This window comes from Bombina bombina, chromosome 9 (genome assembly GCF_027579735.1).
Source record: "Bombina bombina isolate aBomBom1 chromosome 9, aBomBom1.pri, whole genome shotgun sequence".
Classification (NCBI taxonomy): Eukaryota; Metazoa; Chordata; class Amphibia; order Anura; family Bombinatoridae; genus Bombina; species Bombina bombina.
Window position 1 is genome coordinate 10,435,021 of NC_069507.1, and position 24,084 is coordinate 10,459,104.

The window sequence follows — 24,084 nt, forward strand, 5'->3', positions numbered from 1 at the left end:
TTGTCTGTGTGCGCCTGCTGTGTTTATGTCCGCGTGCCTGTTGTCTGTGTGTGCCTGCTGTGTGCCTGTTGTCTGTGTGCGCCTGCTGTGTTTATGTCCGCGTGCCTGTTGTCTGTGTGTGCCTGCTGTGTTTATGTCCGTGTGCCTGTTGTCTGTGTGCGCCTGCTGTGTTTATGTCTGCGTGCCTGTTGTCTGTGTGCGCCTGCTGTGTTTATGTCTGCGTGCCTGTTGTCTGTGTGCGCCTGCTGTGTTTGCGTGCCTGTTGTCTGTGTGCGCCTGCTGTGTTTGTCTGCGTGCCTGTTGTCTGTGTGCGCCTGCTGTTTGTCTGCTATGTTTATGTCCGCGTGCCTGTTGTCTGTGTGCGCCTGCTGTGTTTATGTGCCTGTTGTCTGTGTGCGCCTGCTGTGTTTGTCTGCGTGCCTGTTGTCTGTGTGCGCCTGCTGTTTGTCTGCTATGTTTATGTCCGCGTGCCTGTTGTCTGTGTGCGCCTGCTGTGTCTGCGTGCCTGTTGTCTGTGTGCCCCTGCTGTGTTTATGTCCGCGTGCCTGTTGTCTGTGTGTTCCTGCTGTGTTTATGTCTGCGTGCCTGTTGTCTGTGTGCGCCTGCTGTGTCTGCGTGCCTGTTGTCTGTGTGCGCCTGCTGTGTTTACGTCTGCGTGCCTGTTGTCTGTGTGCGCCTGCTGTGTTTACGTCTGCGTGCCTGTTGTCTGTGTGCGCCTGCTGTGTTTACGTCTGCGTGCCTGTTGTCTGTGTGCGCCTGCTGTGTTTACGTCTGCGTGCCTGTTGTCTGTGTGCGCCTGCTGTGTTTACGTCCGCGTGCCTGTTGTCTGTGTGCGCCTGCTGTGTTTACGTCCGCGTGCCTGTTGTCTGTGTGCGCCTGCTGTGTTTACGTCCGCGTGCCTGTTGTCTGTGTGCGCCTGCTGCGTGCCTGTTGTCTGTGTGCGCCTGCTGTGTGCCTGTTGTCTGTGTGCGCCTGCTGTGTTTATGTCCGCGTGCTTGTTGTCTGTGTGCGCCTGCTGTGTCTGCGTGCCTGTTGTCTGTGTGTGCCTGCTGTGTTTACGTCCGCGTGCCTGTTGTCTGTGTGCGCCTGCTGTGTTTGTCTGCGTGCCTGTTGTCTGTGTGCGCCTGCTGTGTTTATGTCTGCGTGCCTGTTGTCTGTGTGCGCCTGCTGTGTTTATGTCTGCGTGCCTGTTGTCTGTGTGCGCCTGCTGTGTTTAAGTCTGCGTGCCTGTTGTCTGTGTGCGCCTGCTGTGTCTGCGTGCCTGTTGTCTGTGTGCCCCTGCTGTGTTTATGTCCGCGTGCCTGTTGTCTGTGTGTTCCTGCTGTGTTTATGTCTGCGTGCCTGTTGTCTGTGTGCGCCTGCTGTGTCTGCGTGCCTGTTGTCTGTGTGCGCCTGCTGTGTTTATGTCTGCGTGCCTGTTGTCTGTGTGCGCCTGCTGTGTTTACGTCTGCGTGCCTGTTGTCTGTGTGCGCCTGCTGTGTTTACGTCTGCGTGCCTGTTGTCTGTGTGCGCCTGCTGTGTTTACGTCTGCGTGCCTGTTGTCTGTGTGCGCCTGCTGTGTTTACGTCTGCGTGCCTGTTGTCTGTGTGCGCCTGCTGTGTTTACGTCCGCGTGCCTGTTGTCTGTGTGCGCCTGCTGTGTTTACGTCCGCGTGCCTGTTGTCTGTGTGCGCCTGCTGCGTGCCTGTTGTCTGTGTGCGCCTGCTGTGTGCCTGTTGTCTGTGTGCGCCTGCTGTGTTTATGTCCGCGTGCTTGTTGTCTGTGTGCGCCTGCTGTGTCTGCGTGCCTGTTGTCTGTGTGTGCCTGCTGTGTTTACGTCCGCGTGCCTGTTGTCTGTGTGCGCCTGCTGTGTTTGTCTGCGTGCCTGTTGTCTGTGTGCGCCTGCTGTGTTTATGTCTGCGTGCCTGTTGTCTGTGTGCGCCTGCTGTGTTTATGTCTGCGTGCCTGTTGTCTGTGTGCGCCTGCTGTGTTTAAGTCTGCGTGCCTGTTGTCTGTGTGCGCCTGCTGTGTTTATGTCCGCGTGCCTGATGTCTGTGTGCGCCTGCTGTGTTTACGTCCGCGTGCCTGTTGTCTGTGTGCGCCTGCTGTGTTTATGTCTGCGTGCCTGTTGTCTGTGTGCGCCTGCTGTGTTTATGTCTGCGTGCCTGTTGTCTGTGTGCGCCTGCTGTGTTTACGTCTGCGTGCCTGTTGTCTGTGTGCGCCTGCTGTGTTTATGTCCGCGTGCCTGTTGTCTGTGTGCGCCTGCTGTGTTTACGTCCGCGTGCCTGTTGTCTGTGTGCGCCTGCTGTGTTTATGTCTGCGTGCCTGTTGTCTGTGTGCGCCTGCTGTGTTTATGTCCGCGTGCCTGTTGTCTGTGTGCGCCTGCTGTGTTAATGTCTGCGTGCCTGTTGTCTGTGTGCGCCTGCTGTGTTTATGTCTGCGTGCCTGTTGTCTGTGTGCGCCTGCTGTGTTTACGTCTGCGTGCCTGTTGTCTGTGTGCGCCTGCTGTGTTTATGTCCGCGTGCCTGTTGTCTGTGTGCGCCTGCTGTGTTTGCGTGCCTGTTGTCTGTGTGCGCCTGCTATGTTTGCGTGCCTGTTGTCTGTGTGCGCCTGCTGTGTTTGCGTGCCTGTTGTCTGTGTGCGCCTGCTGTTTGCGTCCGCGTGCCTGTTGTCTGTGTGCGCCTGCTGTGTTTGTGTGCCTGTTGTCTGTGTGCGCCTGCTGTGTCTGCGTGCCTGTTGTCTGTGTGCGCTTGCTGTTTATGTCCGCGTGCCTGTTGTCTGTGTGTGCCTGCTGTGTGCCTGTTGTCTGTGTGCGCCTGCTGTGTTTATGTCTGCGTGCCTGTTGTCTGTGTGCGCCTGCTGTGTTTATGTCTGCGTGCCTGTTGTCTGTGTGCGCCTGCTGTGTTTATGTCTGCGTGCCTGTTGTCTGTGTGCGCTTGCTGTGTTTATGTCCGCTTGCCTGTTGTCTGTGTGCGCCTGCTGTGTTTGCGTGCCTGTTGTCTGTGTGCGCCTGCTGTGTTTATGTCTGCGTGCCTGTTGTCTGTGTGCGCCTGCTGTGTCTGCGTGCCTGTTGTCTGTGTGCGCCTGCTGTGTTTATGTCCGCGTGCCTGTTGTCTGTGTGTGCCTGCTGTGTGCCTGTTGTCTGTGTGTGCCTGCTGTGTTTATGTCTGCGTGCCTGTTGTCTGTGTGCGCCTGCTGTGTTTATGTCTGCGTGCCTGTTGTCTGTGTGCGCCTGCTGTGTTTATGTCTGCGTGCCTGTTGTCTGTGTGCGCCTGCTGTGTTTGCGTGCCTGTTGTCTGTGTGCGCCTGCTGTGTTTATGTCTGCATGCCTGTTGTCTGTGTGCGCCTGCTGTGTCTGCGTGCCTGTTGTCTGTGTGTGCCTGCTGTGTTTGTCTGCGTTCCTGTTGTCTGTGTGTGCCTGCTGTGTTTGTCTGCGTGCCTGTTGTCTGTGTGCGCATCTGATGTGATCATGCATAACAACAAACACTGCTGCCGTCTTTTGCTCAAGTAAATATATAAAATTGTTATTAGTATTCTTGCAAAGCAGCTACCATATAGTGATCAATGCTTCCATGCTCCTGAGCCGACCTGCTTTTCAACAAAGGATACCAAGAAAATTTTGAAAATAGAAGTAATTGGGGTATACAAATGTGAAAGAAAAAAATAGTTTTTATGTCCCTTTAATGTCATCTAAGAAATAGAGGTGGAATTTATCCCCTTCAGGAATTGGTGGCACTTTATGTCCAGCGCCTTACTGAGAGGGATCATCGTGAGCCGCTGTAATTCTCACTTTTGTTTTCCAGAACAGTCTCGGTATTCTCTGGGCTGACAGAGGGGAAATCCGAGTAGCGCAAGTTTACCTGGAGTCTGCAGAGTCGCTGTATTATAAGTACATGAAGGAGGTACGGAGCACGCAGTGATTCTTTATTATTCTGTATATAATGTGTTTTTGTAATTATATCAAATGCTCCTCACTAGCAGTTATTAATTTCTTCTGTTATGTGTGATCAGTCCACGGGTCATCATTACTTCTGGGATATAACTCCTCCCCAACAGGAAATGCAAGAGGATTCACCCAGCAGAGCTGCATATAGCTCCTCCCCTCTACGTCAGTCCCAGTCATTCTCTTGCACCCAACGACTAGATAGGATGTGTGAGAGGACTATGGTGATTATACTTAGTTTTTATGACTTCAATCAAAAGTTTGTTATTTTACAATAGCACCGGAGCGTGTTATTTCTTCTCTGGCAGACTTTGAGGAAGAATCTGCCAGAGATTTCTACTATGATTTTAACCGGAGTAGTTAAGATCATATTGCTGTTCTCGGCCATCTGAGGGAGGTAAAGGCTTCAGATCAGGGGACAGCGGGCAGATGAATCTGCATTGAGGTATGTAGCAGTTTTTTATTTTCTGAATGGAATTGATGAGAAAATCCTGCCATACCGTTAAAATGACATGTATGTATACACTTCAGTATTCTGGGGATGGTATTTCACCGGAACTACTCTGTTTAAGGTCACTAATCCTTTTAATAACTATTTATCATGTTAAACGTTTTTGCTGGAATGTAGAATCGTTTACATTGCTGAGGTACTGTGTGAATAAATATTTGGGCATTATTTTCCACTTGGCAGTTTTTTTGCTTTAATTGTGACAGTTTCGTTTCTCTTCACTGCTGTGTGGGAGAGGGAGGGGCCGTTTTTGGCGCTCTTTGCTACGCATCAAAAAAATCCAGTCAGTTACTTTTATATTTCCTGCATGATCCGGTTCATTTCTGATAGATCTCAGGGGTCTTCAAACTTCTTTGAAGGGAGGTAAAATCTCTCAGCAGAGCTGTGAGAATTCTTATAGTGACTGTGAATAAAAACGTTGCTTTGTATTTTTTATGTCAAATTTAATTATTGTCATTTTACTAATGGGAACAAACCTTTGCTAAAAGTTGTGTTGTTTTAAAGTTTGATGCTATAACTGTTTTTTCAGTTCATTATTTCAACTGTCATTTAATCGTTAGTACCTCTTTGAGGCACAATACGTTTTTTGCTAAAAAGATTATAACCAAGTTGTAAGTTTTTGCTAGTGGGTTAAACATGTCTGACTCAGAGGAAGATATCTGTGTCATTTGTTCCAATGCCAAGGTGGAGCCCAATAGAAATTTATGTACTAACTGTATTGATGCTACTTTAAATAAAAGTCAATCTGTACAATGTGAACAAATTTCACCAAACTGCGAGGGGAGAGTTATGCCGACTAACTCGCCTCACGCGACAGTACCTGCATCTCCCGCCCGGGAGGTGCGTGATATTTTGGCGCCTAGTACATCTGGGCGGCCATTACAGATAACATTACAAGATATGGCTACTGTTATGACTGAAGTTTTGTCTAAATTACCAGAACTAAGAGGCAAGCGTGATCACTCTGGGGTGAGAACAGAGTGCGCTGACAATGCTAGGGCCATGTCTGATACTGCGTCACAGCTCGCAGAACATGAGGACGGAGAGCTTCATTCTGTGGGTGACGGTTCTGATCCAAACAAATTGGACTCAGATATTTCAAATTTTAAATTTAAATTGGAGAACCTCCGTGTATTACTAGGGGAGGTCTTAGCAGCTCTCAACGATTGTAACACCGTTGCAATACCAGAGAAACTGTGTAGGTTGGATAAATACTTTGCGGTACCGGCGAGTACTGACGTTTTTCCTATACCTAAGAGACTAACTGAAATTGTTACTAAGGAGTGGGATAGACCCGGTGTGCCGTTTTCACCCCCTCCAATATTTAGAAAGATGTTTCCAATAGACGCCACCACTCGGGACTTATGGCAAACGGTCCCCAAGGTGGAGGGAGCGGTTTCTACTTTAGCTAAGCGTACCACTATCCCGGTGGAGGATAGCTGTGCTTTCTCAGATCCAATGGATAAAAAATTAGAGGGTTACCTTAAGAAAATGTTTGTTCAACAAGGTTTTATATTACAACCCCTTGCATGTATCGCGCCGATTACGGCTGCGGCAGCATTTTGGATTGAGTCGCTTGAAGAGAACCTTAGTTCATCTACGCTAGACGACATTACGGACAGGCTTAGAGTCCTTAAACTAGCTAATTCCTTCATTTCGGAGGCCGTAGTACATTTAACCAAACTTACGGCTAAGAACTCAGGATTCGCCATACAGGCACGCAGGGCGCTGTGGCTAAAATCCTGGTCAGCTGATGTTACTTCTAAGTCCAAATTACTTAATGTACCTTTCAAGGGGCAGTCTTTATTTGGGCCCGGTTTGAAAGAAATTATCGCTGACATTACAGGAGGTAAGGGCCACGCCCTACCTCAAGACAAAGCCAAAGCTAAGGCTAGACAGTCTAATTTTCGTCCCTTTCGGAACTTCAAGGCAGGAGCAGCATCAACCTCCACTGCACCAAAACAGGAAGGAGCTGTTGCTCGTTACAGGCAAGGCTGGAAGCCTAACCAGTCCTGGAACAAGAGCAAGCAGGCCAGGAAACCTGCTGCTGCCCCAAAGACAGCATGAACCGAGAGCCCCCGATCCGGGACCGGATCTAGTGGGAGGCAGACTCTCTCTCTTCGCCCAGGCCTGGGCAAGAGATGTTCAGGATCCCTGGGCACTAGAGATCATATCTCAGGGATACCTTCTAGACTTCAAATTATCTCCCCCAAGAGGGAGATTTCATCTGTCAAGGTTGTCAACAAACCAAATAAAGAAAGAAGCGTTTCTACGCTGCGTACAAGATCTGTTAATAATGGGAGTGATCCATCCGGTTCCGCGGTCGGAACAAGGACAAGGGTTCTACTCAAACCTGTTTGTGGTTCCCAAAAAAGAGGGAAATTTCAGGCCAATCTTAGATTTAAAGATTCTAAACAAATTCCTAAGAGTTCCATCGTTCAAAATGGAAACTATTCGGACAATCTTACCCATGATCCAAGAGGGTCAGTACATGACCACAGTGGATTTAAAGGATGCTTACCTTCACATACCGATCCACAAAGATCATCACCGGTATCTAAGGTTTGCCTTCTTAGACAGGCACTACCAGTTTGTAGCTCTTCCATTCGGATTGGCTACGGCTCCAAGAATCTTCACAAAGGTTCTGGGTGCCCTTCTGGCGGTACTAAGACCGCGAGGGATTTCGGTAGCTCCGTACCTAGACGACATTCTAATACAAGCTTCAAGCTCTCAAACTGCCAAGTCTCATACAGAGTTAGTTCTGGCATTTCTAAGGTCGCATGGATGGAAAGTGAACGAAAAGAAGAGTTCTCTTTTTCCTCTCACAAGAGTTCCATTCTTGGGGACTCTTATAGATTCTGTAGAAATGAAGATTTACCTGACAGAGGACAGGTTAACAAAGCTTCAAGATGCATGCCGTGTCCTTCATTCCATTCAACACCCGTCAGTAGCTCAATGCATGGAGGTGATCGGCTTAATGGTAGCGGCAATGGACATAGTTCCTTTTGCACGCCTACACCTCAGACCTCTGCAATTATGCATGCTAAGTCAGTGGAATGGGGATTACTCAGATTTGTCCCCTACTCTGAATCTGAATCAAGAGACCAGAAATTCTCTTCTATGGTGGCTTCATCGGCCACACCTGTCCAGGGGGATGCCATTCAGCAGGCCAGACTGGACAATTGTAACAACAGACGCCAGCCTACTAGGTTGGGGCGCTGTCTGGAATTCTCTGAAGGCTCAGGGACTATGGAATCAGGAGGAGAGTCTCCTTCCAATAAACATTCTGGAATTGAGAGCAGTTCTCAATGCCCTTCGGGCTTGGCCCCAATTAACAACTCGGGGGTTCATCAGGTTTCAGTCGGACAACATCACGACTGTAGCTTACATCAACCATCAGGGAGGGACAAGAAGCTCCCTAGCAATGGTGGAAGTATCAAAGATAATTCGCTGGGCAGAGTCTCACTCTTGCCACCTGTCAGCAATCCACATCCCGGGAGTGGAGAACTGGGAGGCGGATTTCTTGAGTCGCCAGACTTTTCATCCGGGGGAGTGGGAACTTCATCCGGAGGTCTTTGCCCAAATACTTCGACGTTGGGGCAAACCAGAGATAGATCTCATGGCGTCTCGCCAGAACGCCAAACTTCCTCGCTACGGGTCCAGATCCAGGGACCCGGGAGCGGTTCTGATAGATGCTTTGACAGCACCTTGGAACTTCAGGATGGCTTATGTGTTTCCACCCTTCCCGCTGCTTCCTCGATTGATTGCCAAAATCAAACAGGAGAGAGCATCAGTGATTCTAATAGCGCCTGCATGGCCACGCAGGACTTGGTATGCAGATCTAGTGGACATGTCATCCTGTCCGCCTTGGTCTCTACCTCTAAGACAGGACCTTCTGATACAGGGTCCATTCAAACATCAAAATCTAACTTCTCTGAAGCTGACTGCTTGGAAATTGAACGCTTGATTTTATCAAAACGTGGTTTTTCTGAGTCGGTTATTGATACCCTGATACAGGCTAGGAAGCCTGTTACCAGAAAGATTTACCATAAAATATGGCGTAAATACCTATACTGGTGCGAATCCAAACGTTACTCCTGGAGTAAGGTTAGGATCCCTAGGATATTGTCTTTTCTACAAGAAGGGTTAGAAAAGGGTTTATCAGCTAGTTCATTAAAGGGACAGATTTCAGCTCTGTCCATCTTATTACACAGGCGTCTGTCAGAAAATCCAGACGTCCAGGCCTTTTGTCAGGCTTTAGCTAGGATCAAGCCTGTGTTTAAAACTGTTGCTCCGCCATGGAGTTTAAACTTAGTTCTTAACGTTTTACAGGGTGTTCCGTTTGAACCCCTTCATTCCATTGATATAAAATTGTTATCTTGGAAAGTTCTGTTTTTAATGGCTATTTCCTCGGCTCGAAGAGTCTCTGAGTTATCAGCCTTACATTGTGATTCTCCTTATCTGATTTTTCACTCAGACAAGGTAGTTCTGCGTACTAAACCTGGGTTCTTACCTAAGGTAGTCACTAACAGGAATATCAATCAAGAGATTGTTGTTCCATCCTTGTGTCCAAATCCTTCTTCAAAGAAGGAACGTCTTCTACACAATCTGGATGTAGTTCGTGCCCTCAAGTTCTACTTGCAGGCAACTAAAGATTTTCGCCAAACTTCTTCCCTGTTTGTTGTTTATTCTGGACAGAGGAGAGGTCAAAAAGCTTCTGCTACCTCTCTCTCTTTTTGGCTTCGTAGCTTAATACGTTTAGCCTATGAGACTGCTGGACAGCAGCCTCCTGAAAGAATTACAGCTCATTCCACTAGAGCTGTGGCTTCCACTTGGGCCTTTAAGAATGAGGCCTCTGTTGAACAGATTTGCAAGGCTGCAACTTGGTCTTCGCTTCATACTTTTTCCAAATTTTACAAATTTGACACTTTTGCTTCTTCGGAGGCTATTTTTGGGAGAAAGGTTCTTCAGGCAGTGGTTCCTTCTGTATAATGAGCCTGCCTATCCCTCCCGTCATCCGTGTACTTTTGCTTTGGTATTGGTATCCCAGAAGTAATGATGACCCGTGGACTGATCACACATAACAGAAGAAAACATAATTTATGCTTACCTGATAAATTCCTTTCTTCTGTTGTGTGATCAGTCCACGGCCCGCCCTGTTTTTAAGGCAGGTAAATATCTTTTAAATTATACTCCAGTCACCACTTCACCCTTGGTTACTCCTTTCTCGTTGATTCTTGGTCGAATGACTGGGACTGACGTAGAGGGGAGGAGCTATATGCAGCTCTGCTGGGTGAATCCTCTTGCATTTCCTGTTGGGGAGGAGTTATATCCCAGAAGTAATGATGACCCGTGGACTGATCACACAACAGAAGAAAGGAATTTATCAGGTAAGCATAAATTATGTTATCAAGTGTAGAAACTAACTACAGTTTTACCGCTAGTGTCTGACATTTATATCAAGTGTAGAAACTAACTACAGTTTTACTGCTAGTGTCTGTGACATTTATATCGTGTAGAAACTAACTTCAGTTTTACTGCTAGTGTCTGACATTTATATCAAGTGTAGAAACTAACTTCAGTTTTACTGCTAGTGTCTGTGACTGCACTGCTAGTCTGACATTTATATCAAGTGTAAAAACTAACTACAGTTTTACCGCTAGTGTCTGACATGTATATCAAGTGTAAAAACTAACTACAGTTTTACCGCTAGTGTCTGACATTCATATCAAGTGTAGAAACTAACTACAGTTTTACCACTACAGGGAGTGCAGAATTATTAGGCAAGTTGTATTTTTGAGGATTAATTTTATTATTGAACAACAACCATGTTCTCAATGAACCCAAAAAACTCATTAATATCAAAGCTGAATAGTTTTGGAAGTAGTTTTTAGTTTGTTTTTAGTTATAGCTATTTTAGGGGGATATCTGTGTGTGCAGGTGACTATTACTGTGCATAATTATTAGGCAACTTAACAAAAAACAAATATATACCCATTTCAATTATTTATTTTTACCAGTGAAACCAATATAACATCTCAACATTCACAAATATACATTTCTGACATTCAAAAACAAAACAAAAACAAATCAGTGACCAATATAGCCACCTTTCTTTGCAAGGACACTCAAAAGCCTGCCATCCATGGATTCTGTCAGTGTTTTGATCTGTTCACTATCAACATTGCGTGCAGCAGCAACCACAGCCTCCCAGACACTGTTCAGAGAGGTGTACTGTTTTCCCTCCTTGTAAATCTCACATTTGATGATGGACCACAGGTTCTCAATGGGGTTCAGATCAGGTGAACAAGGAGGCCATGTCATTAGATTTTCTTCTTTTATACCCTTTCTTGCCAGCCACGCTGTGGAGTACTTGGACGCGTGTGATGGAGCATTGTCCTGCATGAAAATCATGTTTTTCTTGAAGGATGCAGACTTCTTCCTGTACCACTGCTTGAAGAAGGTGTCTTCCAGAAACTGGCAGTAGGACTGGGAGTTGAGCTTGACTCCATCCTCAACCCGAAAAGGCCCCACAAGCTCATCTTTGATGATACCAGCCCAAACCAGTACTCCACCTCCACCTTGCTGGCGTCCGAGTCGGACTGGAGCTCTCTGCCCTTTACCAATCCAGCCACAGGCCCATCCATCTGGCCCATCAAGACTCACTCTCATTTCATCAGTCCATAAAACCTTAGAAAAATCAGTCTTGAGATATTTCTTGGCCCAGTCTTGATGTTTCAGCTTGTGTGTCTTGTTCAGTGGTGGTCGTCTTTCAGCCTTTCTTACCTTGGCCATGTCTCTGAGTATTGCACACCGTGTGCTTTTGGGCACTCCAGTGATGTTGCAGCTCTGAAATATGGCCAAACTGGTGGCAAGTGGCATCTTGGCAGCTGCACGCTTGACTTTTCTCAGTTCATGGGCAGTTATTTTGCGCCTTGGTTTTTCCACACGCTTCTTGCGACCCTGTTTACTATTTTGAATGAAACGCTTGATTGTTCGATGATCACGCTTCAGAAGCTTTGCAATTTTAAGAGTGCTGCATCCCTCTGCAAGATATCTCACTATTTTTGACTTTTCTGAGCCTGTCAAGTCCTTCTTTTGCCCCATTTTGCCAAAGGAAAGGAAGTTGCCTAATAATTATGCACACCTGATATAGGGTGTTGATGTCATTAGACCACACCCCTTCTCATTACAGAGATGCACATCACCTAATATGCTTAATTGGTAGTAGGCTTTCAAGCCTATACAGCTTGGAGTAAGACAACATGCATAAAGAGGATGATGTGGTCAAAATACTCATTTGCCTAATAATTCTGCACTCCCTGTAGTGGCTGTGACATTCACATCAAGTGTAGAAACTAACTACAGTTTTACCGCTAGTGTCTGACATTTATATCAAGTGTAGAAACTAACTACAGTTTTACCGCTATTTTCTGAGATTCATATCAAGTGTAGAAACTAACTACAGTTTTACCACTAGTGGCTGTGACATTCACATCAAGTGTAGAAACTAACTACAGTTTTACCGCTAGTGTCTGTGACATTTATATCGTGTAGAAACTAACTTCAGTTTTTGTAACCTGAATCTGAAATAAATGATATGCTTGTACAAATAATCAGCAGATGAATAAGTCATTGGGATGCACACAGGACTTTTTATTGAGGTGTAATATATAACAGATGAGCGATATTTCAAGAGGCAAACAAATAAAATAGATCATATCCGTCTCCGTATCGGTTACATCACAGGTAAGCTGAAACACGTAGGAGATAAACCTCATTTTCTATTTTTTAGAGATAGAAGTGTCCTCAATCTTTATAAAACTATAAACTATATAATATTATGTAAATAGAAGTATAATGCTATGGTTAGAGCAGTACTTATAGAGTAGAACATAGTGTATTAGAGCAGTACTTATAGAGTAGAACATAGTATATTACAGCAGTGCTTATAGAGTAGAACATAGTATATTAGAGCAGTACTTATAGAGTAGAACATAGTATATTACAGCAGTACTTATAGAGTAGAACATAGTATATTAGAGCAGTACTTATAGAGTAGAACATAGTATATTACAGCAGTACTTATAGAGTAGAACATAGTATATTACAGCAGTACTTATAGAGTAGAACATAGTATATTAGAGCAGTACTTATAGAGTAGAACATAGTATATTACAGCAGTACTTATAGAGTAGAACATAGTATATTACAGCAGTACTTATAGAGTAGAACATAATATATTACAGCAGTACTTATAGAGTAGAACATAGTATATTACAGCAGTACTTATAGAGTAGAACATAGTATATTACAGCAGTACTTATAGAGTAGAACATAGTATATTAGAGCAGTACTTATAGAGTAGAACATAGTATATTAGCGCAGTACTTATAGAGTAGAACATAGTATATTACAGCAGTACTTATAGAGTAGAACATAGTATATTAGAGCAGTACTTATAGAGTAGAACATAGTATATTAGAGCAGTACTTATAGAGTAGAACATAGTATATTACAGCAGTACTTATAGAGTAGAACATAGTATATTACAGCAGTACTTATAGAGTAGAACATAATATATTACAGCAGTACTTATAGAGTAGAACATAGTATATTACAGCAGTACTTATAGAGTAGAACATAGTATATTACAGCAGTACTTATAGAGTAGAACATAGTGTATTAGAGCAGTACTTATAGAGTAGAACATAGTATATTAGAGCAGTACTTATAGAGTAGAACATAGTATATTAGAGCAGTACTTATAGAGTAGAACATAGTATATTACAGCAGTACTTATAGAGTAGAACATAGTATATTACAGCAGTACTTATAGAGTAGAACATAGTATATTACAGCAGTACTTATAGAGTAGAACATAGTATATTACAGCAGTACTTATAGAGTAGAACATAGTATATTACAGCAGTACTTATAGAGTAGAACATAGTATATTACAGCAGTACTTATAGAGTAGAACATAGTATATTACAGCAGTACTTATAGAGTAGAACATAGTATATTAGAGCAGTACTTATAGAGTAGAACATAGTATATTAGAGCAGTACTTATAGAGTAGAACATAGTATATTACAGCAGTACTTATAGAGTAGAACATAGTATATTACAGCAGTACTTATAGAGTAGAACATAGTATATTAGAGCAGTACTTATAGAGTAGAACATAGTATATTACAGCAGTACTTATAGAGTAGAACATAGTATATTACAGCAGTACTTATAGAGTAGAACATAGTATATTACAGCAGTACTTATAGAGTAGAACATAGTATATTAGAGCAGTACTTATAGAGTAGAACATAGTATATTAGAGCAGTACTTATAGAGTAGAACATAGTATATTAGAGCAGTACTTATAGAGTAGAACATAGTATATTAGAGCAGTGCTTATAGAGTAGAACATAGTGTATTAGAGCAGTACTTATAGAGTAGAACATAGTATATTACAGCAGTACTTATAGAGTAGAACATAGTATATTACCGCTCTCCTGCTACTATAAATGACGTAGAGGAGGTCTGGCAAGTGTACAAATTAGCACTGAAAGGGCTGATAGTTTAATTATAAAATATGCAGCTATTATCGCATTGCACAAGATATTGATGTGGTGAGTTAACTACAACAAATAGCATATTTATATAAACAATCTGATTACAAATGCGCTTTTTGCGAGATAAAGCGCTAAATAATACTCTGGACACAATTTTATAAAGTGCCAGAGTATATCGGTGGGGGGCAGAAGCTTAGGATGCTGGCTAAGTAGCTGAAGTGCTAGATTAAGTACTATATAAACTCTGCCTGCATGTGCTACATTTTATGAGATGGACAAGTATATACTACAGAATAAGTAAACTTCTAGATATAAAGATGGGTAGTAGTGATGGCTTCCCTGGATCACTTAAAAAGAGAGAGTGATTATTCCACTAAGAGTTCTCATGGAGTAAAAGCCTTAACTGCCTTTCAGTCGCGTTGCTTACTCCCATGTGAGTGGTACATGGTGTTAGTAATTGGAGAGCAAGTATCTCTCAATGATCAAATTACTATAGATATTATATCTAACTAAAGTAGGAGGCTTTTCTGTCACCAGATGCGCAATGTTAATCAGGTTATGTGTCTAACATTCAATCAAAGACTTTATCTATCTGGTTCTTAAGAAAACCTATCCTCTAGGATCAATACATCTGTCAGTATTTATTATAGTGTTGATAAAGTATATAGTTAATACGCACTTTCATAACTGATTATCAGCAGACATATAATATGAAGACCAAATGCTATACCACTGTAGGTACTTGTGGATGCTGTCTTTGTTTCACAGAGCAGCTGTTGAATAATTAGCCATAGGTAGAGCCAAACCTGTATTTCATTCTAATACGTAGTTTCTCAGGTTCACTATGTATTGTCGCTTGCATATTAACGGGACATGCCACCCACATTTTTTCTTTTATGATATAGAAAGATAATGCAATTTTAAACATCTTATTATCTAATTTGTTTTATTTCTTGGGTTTCTATATCTGGCATTCATCAGTTTACCGTTGTGCATCTCCAGAGGAAGCGGTCATTACGTATTCCGCTTCCTCCTTATTTTGCCATACAAGATCAAAGGATTTATCTGTTCTTAGGCTCCTCTGTACTTCTCGATGTAAGGAGCTCCAGACCGGCTACGGTTTTATGAGGTAAGTTAGCAATGGCTTCCGGACAAAGGGAGTCCATCAAAGGTAAGCTGGTGAGCCTCTATGGCCGGAGATCCGAGAGTGTAAAAGATGGCAGATGTCGGGGCCCCAAGACGTCACCATTGTGGAACTTACTGATAGTACCGTCTCTGTAAGTCTTAGTGGAGGGAGTAATAATAGATGAATAACATGCAGCTTTAAGACGTCTTGATATCGCTGTAGCAAAAAGCCAATTTCCTGTAGCAGAGTATTGGGTTCCATGTTGAGTATCGGTTCCCGACTCTATTAGATCTCCGATTACTGTGCTCAGTTTCCTGTGGAGATAGCCTGATTTTCAGTTTCCTTTGATCTTAGTAGAAGCTCTATGATATCGACTGCCTTGTGGCTTCGTAGAGGAGCAAAAGTAAGGGCTGTATTCTTAGCTGGTGCTTTGAAACTCGTCAGAACACGTTATAGTATGGTTTCTTTTTCTATGTTAGCTGTAATTCTAAAAAAGTGCACTTATTTTATGTTTAAAAGCCATAAAATCAAGGAATATTTGCAGAAGCTCTTGGTCTGTGCGACCTATCACTCCAGCGTTCATCTGCTCCCCACAGGACTTTATTTAATTGATTGAGGCGCACGCCCCCTTGGCTACCTTGCAGCGGCCGTGTGCAGAGGCGCACGCCCTACACTACAGGTAACATTAACCTTACAAGCTATCTAACCCCTTCACTGCTGGGCATAATACAAGTGTGGTGCGCAGCTACAATTAGTGGAATTCTAGTTACCAAGAACCAAATGGCAAAGCCATATATATGTCTGCTATTTCTAAACATGAGATCCCAGAGAAGCTTTTACAACCATTTGTTTCAGGATTGCACAAGCAGTGTGTAAATGATTTCAGTGAGAAACCCAACGTTTGTGAAAAAGTTAATTTTTATTTTTATATAATCACATTTGGTGGTGAAATGGTGGCATAAAATATACCAAAATGGGCCTTGATCAATACCTTGGGTTGTCTACTTCAAAAAATGTTTTGACAGGTAAATAAAAAAACAAACAAACAAGGCTCAATTTCTGTTTAAATATAGTGATAGCAAAAATGCAACAGTATTTTGGTAAAGTTCTTCCCTTCCTTATAATGAAGGGGTTAAACAGCTCTAGTTATATTACTGTAGATATACGCCTTTTGTTTTCAAGAACTGTGTCCCTTATGCTATCGCACATCTATGCTGTCTACCTCTGAGTGTTCCCTGTAACATATTGATATGACATAATGAATGAAACAAAGAAGCGCACCTCATGGTGAAGAGAAATGTTAACAGGTGGCAAAGGTTCTTAAGTTATAGTGAAAAGGTACTCGCTAACGAATGCTAAATTGAGTTGACAATTTTCTGTGAAAATTTCGACCAATGATACGACATAATAACTTTTTTTATTTTCTACCATATATGACCTAGAACTCATCATATTGAGTTCAAATATACACTTGGACATAACCCTGTGACACAAAAGTCTTCCAATGTCCAATCACTAGATATCTGCTTATATTTAACGAATAGCTGCTTTGCATGCTCCTCCTTGTATACTAATTGGCCACACGCCCAGTATTATGCCCTTTACTGAGATCCTTCCTTATGGTTGTCTCCTGGTTCTATGATGTAGCGCTAGTGCCTCTTAGATCCGCCCACTACAGACGTCCCACATTCTTTACATCACAGCCCATCCGTAAGGAGTCTGTATAAGTCTGATTAAACATATCATATATATGCGCTAATGCTGTGACACAGACATATAACTTTATCAACACTGTAATCACCGCTAATGCGCTACTAATCTGAACTTTATTGTGGGTAGACACATGGGCTTTGTGTTGCCTTCGGTTCTGCATTGGTAGGCTTGGGCTACATCGTAGCCTACTGGGGAGAGTCGTGGAAAGCCTCTGAGGGGATGTTTTACCACAATCGTGGCTTCACTATAGTGCTTCGCCTGTCAGCCTAGGCCTATACAACGTCACTACCCTGTGAGGGCGTTACCACCCACTTGTTTGGCGTGATTGTCTTATCGGGCGATCAGTGCTGCGCAGTAATTTGCAGTTGGAGGTGGCGAGTCACTCCCAGCAGGGTGCTTTTGGGCAATAGAGGATAGTTGATATTTATACTATATATTTCTTATACAGGAGGCCCTCTGTTTACGCCGGTTCAATTTGCGCCGTTTCAGAATAACAACCTTTTTTTTCCAGTCATGTGACTGCTATTGAAAAGCAGTGCACAAATTAAAATAGCCAGTAGGTGGAGCTGTCCGCTTGTTTTGCAGCAAAGTTATGCAAGCTTAGCAGACTGAAATGTATCTGTGTACACAGAACAGACCTTAGCTTTTGAGCAGCTTTTAAAGCATCAAGATCTAGCAGCCACTTCCCTATTATCTTCCTGTCCAGCTGAGGTGAGGTGCCTAACTGTTTAATCAGTACAGATTGAAATGCATAGAACTCATCATATTGGTGCAGACTCAATATTATCTAACATGCTAACAATGCAGAGAACTGTTTGCAGAAAAATGCAAGTAAAAAAGATGTTTTTGTTCATTAAACTTAGCTTGATGATACAGTCTGTTGTGTGATTATTTCATTAGGTTTATAATGCTGTTTAGCATTTAAAGTCTACATTTCAAAGCTTTAAAAATAATGTATTGAGTGTTACTTATGTCAATTGTGAGAGGCCTGGAACCTAACTCCCTCACTTCCCATTGACTTGCATTATAAACTGGGTTTCCATTTACAACCATTCCTTCTGGAACCTAACCCCGGTGTAAACTTAGGGCTTCCTGTACTGTTTATTGGGCAAGTTAGACTGGAGGTTATGGAGGACTCTGATGAAACAGGTTTTGCCCCTTTTGATAGATTCTAATAAATGTTTGCTTTGCAAAGATAGCAGTGTTTATTTTCCCCCTCCACCGTTATGTAATTCTTGCCTTACATCTGTCCTGACCTCTCGTTCTGGGGAGCATTTTACCCAGATGCCTAGGTCCCTTTCTCCTGTGACATCTCAGCTATCCATTAGCCCGAATATGCCTGTACAGCATGTTTCTACACCATGTTTCTACACCAGCAGTGCCCTGTGGTTCGGCTCCTTAGACTACTTCTGGTGTATTTTGCAGCGCAATTACAGTTGGCAGTTACTGCTGCCCTGAGCACTATACCTATTGCAGGTAAATGGAAGAGGAAGGCTCTTCTGGGTTTAGATCCAGTAGCTCTCGGGAGAATACTGTGATCAGTTATGCACAATTTTCTGATGAGGAGAATTCCTCGGCTATCTCTGAAGGGGAGATATCTTCCTCTGAGTCCTCAGCTGAAAAAAATCAGGATTCAAAGGAAGTGAATTTCAGATTCCAGATTGAACACCTGAGGTAGTTACTTAAGGAGGTGTTGTCCACTCCGGACATTCCCGAGTCTAAGCCAGCTGAGAAGCTAAACATAGTGTATAGAACTAAGACTGCTGATGTGTTCCCAGTCCCACATTATTACAATGGAATGGGAGAAGCCCGGGGTTCCCTTTTCCTCTTCTCCAACATTTAAGTAAATGTTTCAGGTTCCAGATAATCATTTGGAGTTGTGGACTGCAGTCCCTAAGGTGGATGGGGCCATTTCCACTTTGGCAAAACGCACTAGGGCTGCAACTAACAATTATTTTTATTATCGGTTAGATGATTATTTTTTCGATTACTTGGATACATTTTTTAAAAAAGATACTTAAAGGGACACTGAACCCATTTTTTTCTTTCATGATTCAGATAGAGCAGCAATTTTAAGCAACTTACTAATTTACTCCTATTCTTAAATTCTTTCTTTCTCTTGCTATCTTTATTTAAAAAGTAGGAATGTAAAGCGTAATAGCCGGCCCATTTTTGGTTCAGATCCTTGGTAATGCTTGCTTATTGGTTTACTAAATGTAGCCACCAACAAGCAAGCTCTATCCAAATGGGCCAGCTCCTAAGCTTAACATTCCTGCTTTTTAAATAAAGATAGCAAGAGAATGAGGAAAAATGTATAATAGGAATAAATTAGAAAGTTGCTTAAAATTGCTACTCTATCTAAATCAAGAAAGAAAACATTTAAGGGAAACTTGTTTAAATAGATAATTCCTTTTATTACGCATACCCCTGTTTTGCATAACCAACACTGTTATAATAATAATACACCTTTTACCTGTGTGATGTTTACATTTATGCATAACAAAAGCACAAACTGGGGAGGACATGATGGGGATATCACGGAGACTGGGGAGGACATGATGGGGATATCACAGAGACTGGGGAGGACATGATGGGGATATCACGGAGACTGGGGAGGACATGATGGGGATAGCACGGAGACTGGGGAGGGCATGATGGGGATATCACGGAGACTGGGGAGGGCATGATGGGGATATCACGGAGACTGGGGAGGGCATGATGGGGATATCACGGAGACTGGGGAGGACATGATGGGGATATCACGGAGACTGGGGAGGACATGATGGGGATATCACGGAGACTGGGGAGGGCATGATGGGGATATCACGGAGACTGGGGAGGACATGATGGGGATAGCACGGAGACTGGGGAGGACATGATGGGGATATCACAGAGACTGGGGAGGACATGATGGGGATATCACGGAGACTGGGGAGGACATGATGGGGATATCACGGAGACTGGGGAGGACATGATGGGGATATCACGGAGACTGGGGAGGACATGATGGGGATATCACGGAGACTGGGGAGGACATGATGGGGATATCACGGAGACTGGGGAGGGCATGATGGGGATATCACGGAGACTGGGGAGGGCATGATGGGGATATCACGGAGACTGGGGAGGGCATGATGGGGATATCACGGAGACTGGGGAGGACATGATGGGGATATCACGGAGACTGGGGAGGACATGATGGGGATATCACGGAGACTGGGGAGGGCATGATGGGGATATCACCATTTGTATTCAAGTCTATCCAAACCCAATATTATGTATATATATTCCATTCCAAAGAACCAATATTCTTTAAAGAAAATCATGTAGAAAGAATGAGACAACAGTTCAATAAATTGTCTTTTTTAACACAGTTTATTAAACTATCGTCGTATTCTTTCTATATGATTTTAATATATATTTAAGGGTTTGCACCACCAGTAATAATGTAATTGTTTTTTCCTCTTCTCCTTTCATTAGTATAAATTCTTTATATATATTTTTTTATATTATGAAGAGTCCGTCCATCTAAAGTTACCAATATAATGGACGGACTCTTAATAATATAAAAAATATATGTATTGAATATAGAAGAGGAAAAAACAATTAATTACTTTTATATTATATATTATTTTCAGTACCTGGTTGCTCCTGTCTAGTACTCAGTCCAGCATTTGTCCAATCATAAAATTGCACCGTCACTGCAGTGTAGACCAATGCTCCCTGAGGGAGGAGGGTGTATAAGGTCACGGTGGCGTCATCTGCACGCTGTGGTAGAGGGGAGGTATAAGGTGGAGGTCTAAGTTGGCACTGCAGCGCCGAACATAAGTGTGTGCCGAACAGGTTCTGTGAACAAGAAACATCTAATTGGTAACCAACTAATCAATAATAAAAATCATTGTCAACTATTTTCATTATCGATTTTATCAATTAGTTGTTTTAGCCCTAAAACACACTACTATTCCCCCTATAGGATAGTAACTATTTTAAAGATCCTATGGATAGAAAATTAGAGGCATGCCTAAGGAAGGTTTTCCTTTGTTTTGCTCTTTCAGTCCGCTGTAGGTGTTGCAGCGGTGGCTGTTGCTGCCACTTTTTGGTGTGATTCATTATTATTATTATTATTATTATTCTTTATTTATGAAGCGCCAACATATTCCGCAGCGCTTTCCATGAATGCAATTCATTTAAATAAAACAATACAAGACTTGTAAGAGACAGGACAAAATTTACAAACACATACAGGAGGGATTGAGGGCCCTATTCCTGTGGGAACTTACAATCTAGAAGGGTAGGAGGTTGAGAAACAGGAGGTGAGGACTGCAATATTGAGAAGGATGCTAATACAGAGTTAGATGAGGGAAATGTTAGGTAAGTGAAATTAATTTTATTATTTAGTTGGGTGGTATGCTTCTCTGAACAGAAGTCTTCAGGGAACATTTTAAAGGAAGAAAGATTGGGAGAAAGAAGGGAGAGTGTTTCAGAAGGTAGGTGCTGCACGACAGAAGTCCTGCAGTCTAGCATGAGAGGAGGTGATAGTCGTGGATGCAAGGAGCAGGTCATTGTTGGATCTTATTGGGCGGGCTGGAGTATACTTGTGTATTAGAGGGGAGCAGCGTTGGTGAGAGCTTTGTATGTAAGGGTGAGAATTTTGAATTTAATTCTGCTGTGAATGGGGAGCTAATGAAGGGACTCGCAGAGAGGTGCAGCAGAGACAGAGCGACGGGAAAGGTGGATCAGCCTGGCAGAGGCATTTAGGATGGATTGAAGGGGAGAGAGGCGTGAAAGAGGAAGGCCAGCGAGTAGGGCGAATCTTGGAAATATTGCGTAGATGGTTGCGGCAGGATGTAGAAAGCGATTGGATATGGGGGACGAAGGATAGATTTGAGTCAAGTGTAACTCCGAGGCAGCAGACTTGGGGCGATGGGGAAATGGTGATGCCGTCAACAGGGATAGAGAAGTCAGAAGTCGGCGTAGAGCTTGAGGGGGGATAAGGAGGCGCTTAATCTTGGACATGTTAATCTTTAGGTGGTGAGAGGCCATCCAGGAAGAATTACCAGATAAGCAGTCACTGACGTGAGAAAGGACAGATGGAGAGAGAGCAGGGGTGGAGAGGTAGATCTGGGTGTCATCAGCATAGAGGTGATATTTAAAACCATAACTGTTGATAAGTTTACCCAGTGAAGAAGTATAGATGGAGAAGAGTAGAGGACCCAAAGCCGATCCTTGAGGTACTCCAGCAGACAGAGGCATAGGAGAGGAGGAGTTGCCGGCAAATGACACAGAAAAAGACCTGTGAGAAAGATAGGAGTGAATCCAGGAAAGAGCAGTGTCACAGAGGCCAAAAGAGCTAAGGGTCTGTAGGAGGAGGGGGTGGTCAACTGTGTGTCGAAGGCAACTGAGAGGTCAAGATGAGTATAGAGTAGTGGCCAATATTTTTGGCAGAGAGAAGATCATTAGTAACCTTGGTAAGGGCAGTCTCAGTTGAGTGTTTGGGGCGGAATCAAGATTGCAGGGGGTCATGCAAAGAGTTGGTGAACAGGAAGTGGGTTAGGCAATTGTAAACTAGTTTTTCAAGGAGTTTTGATGTTGGTGAAAGCAGTGATATGGGACGGTAGCTTTCAAGAGAATTGGGGTCGAGGGAGGGTTTTTTTGAGTATGGGAGTGACTTTTGCGTGTTTAAAAGAAGATGGGAATGAGCCGGTAAAGAGAGATAAGTTGAAGATGTGAGTGAGAGCAGGGGTGAGGATGGAAGACAGGGAGGGTATTAGATGGGAAGGGATAGGGTCGAGCGGGCAGGTAGTGAGGCGTGAGGAAGATAGTAAGGAAGAAACTTCATTCGTGGCTGGATGGAAGATGCAGAGTGACAGAGGGAGTAACTGGGCCTGTTGTTGGAATATTGCAGGTTGGTGTTGGGATGTTGCTTCGAATATCCAAACTGATTTCAATGGAGTTGCCTCTGGAGGATATTCAGGAGCAAATTAGAGCCTTAAATTATTTTATTTGTGACACAATTACCCAGATTATTCGTCTAAACGCTAAGACCTCTGGCCTTGCGTTTCTGGCACGTAGAGCTCTTTGGCTCAAGTCCTGGTGGGTGGACATGGTGTCCAAGTCAAGGCTCTTATCTCTGGCCTTTAAGGGAAAGACCTTGTTTGGCCTTGGATTGGACTCCACGAATTCTTCTTTTACTGTTGGTAAAGGGGCCTTTCTTCCTCATGACAAGAAAGCCAAATCTAAGTCATCCTGGAAGTAATTTTCGTTCCTTTGGTTAGGACAGGTCTCAGTCGATCCCGAAACATCAAATCAATATGAAGGGTCGGCCCCCGTCCTGTGCCCGGGTAAGTTATGGGGCAGATTATCTTTAGTAGGATGTTTGGGCTCAGTCCGTACAGGACCATTGGCTTCTGAACATTGTCTCCCATGGATACAAAATAGGGTTTCGTTCCCATCCTCCAAGGGACAGATTCCTTCGCTCAAGGGTTTCCTGGAGTAAAGTAAAGAGGACAACCTTCCTCTTATGTGTGGAAGATCTGGTATCCATGGGGGTTATTGTCCCAGTCCTTCTCGCAGAGAGGGGAAATGGATTTTATTCCAACCTGCTTTATAGTTCCCAAGAAAGAGGACACTTTCTGTCCAATTCTGGATCTGGAGTGTTTAAACAAATTCTTAAGAGTTCCTACCTTTTTAAGATGGAAACCATCAGATCAATTCTTCCTCTGGTCCAGGAGGATCCGTTCATGACCACCATAGATCTAAAGGATTGCGTATCTGCATATTCCTAACCACAAGGATCGTTATCAATTCCTATGTTTTGCCTTCCTGGACAATCAGACAATAGCTCTCCCCTTTTTAGTTTAGCTGCTGCTCCAAGGATTTTCATGAAGGTCCTGGGAGCACTTCTGGCAGTGGTCAGACAGACTTCAGGGGATTGCTGTGGTGCCTTTCTTGGACTATAACTTGGTTCAAGCAACGTCTTCTCATTTAACAAGCTCTTATAAAGAGAGACTGCTCTGGTATCTTTGATCTCATGGTTGGAAAGTAAATCTGGAAAAATGTTCTTTAATTCCAAGTACAAGAGTGTGTTTCCTAGGAACCATAATGGATTCTGTTCGTATGAGCATTTTTCTCATGGACTAACGATGAGAAAAGCTACAGACGGCTTGCCTTCTATTGCAATCTTGCCTTTGATGGCACAATGCATGGAAGTGGTAGGTCTTATGGCAGCAGCTTCGGATGCTATT

The 24,084-nt window shown here is 43.4% G+C and overlaps 1 protein-coding gene across 2 annotated transcripts in view; it reads left to right on the top strand.

Moving 5' to 3' along the window:
- KIFBP (kinesin family binding protein) overlaps positions 1-24,084 on the top strand; it is a 111,306-nt gene that overhangs the window by 45,138 nt on the left and 42,084 nt on the right. For both annotated transcript variants that reach the window (XM_053691870.1, XM_053691871.1), the window contains exon 3: positions 3,782-3,880. In XM_053691870.1, the coding sequence (XP_053547845.1) occupies positions 3,782-3,880 (99 nt within the window). The remainder of the gene's footprint in view (positions 1-3,781; positions 3,881-24,084) is intronic.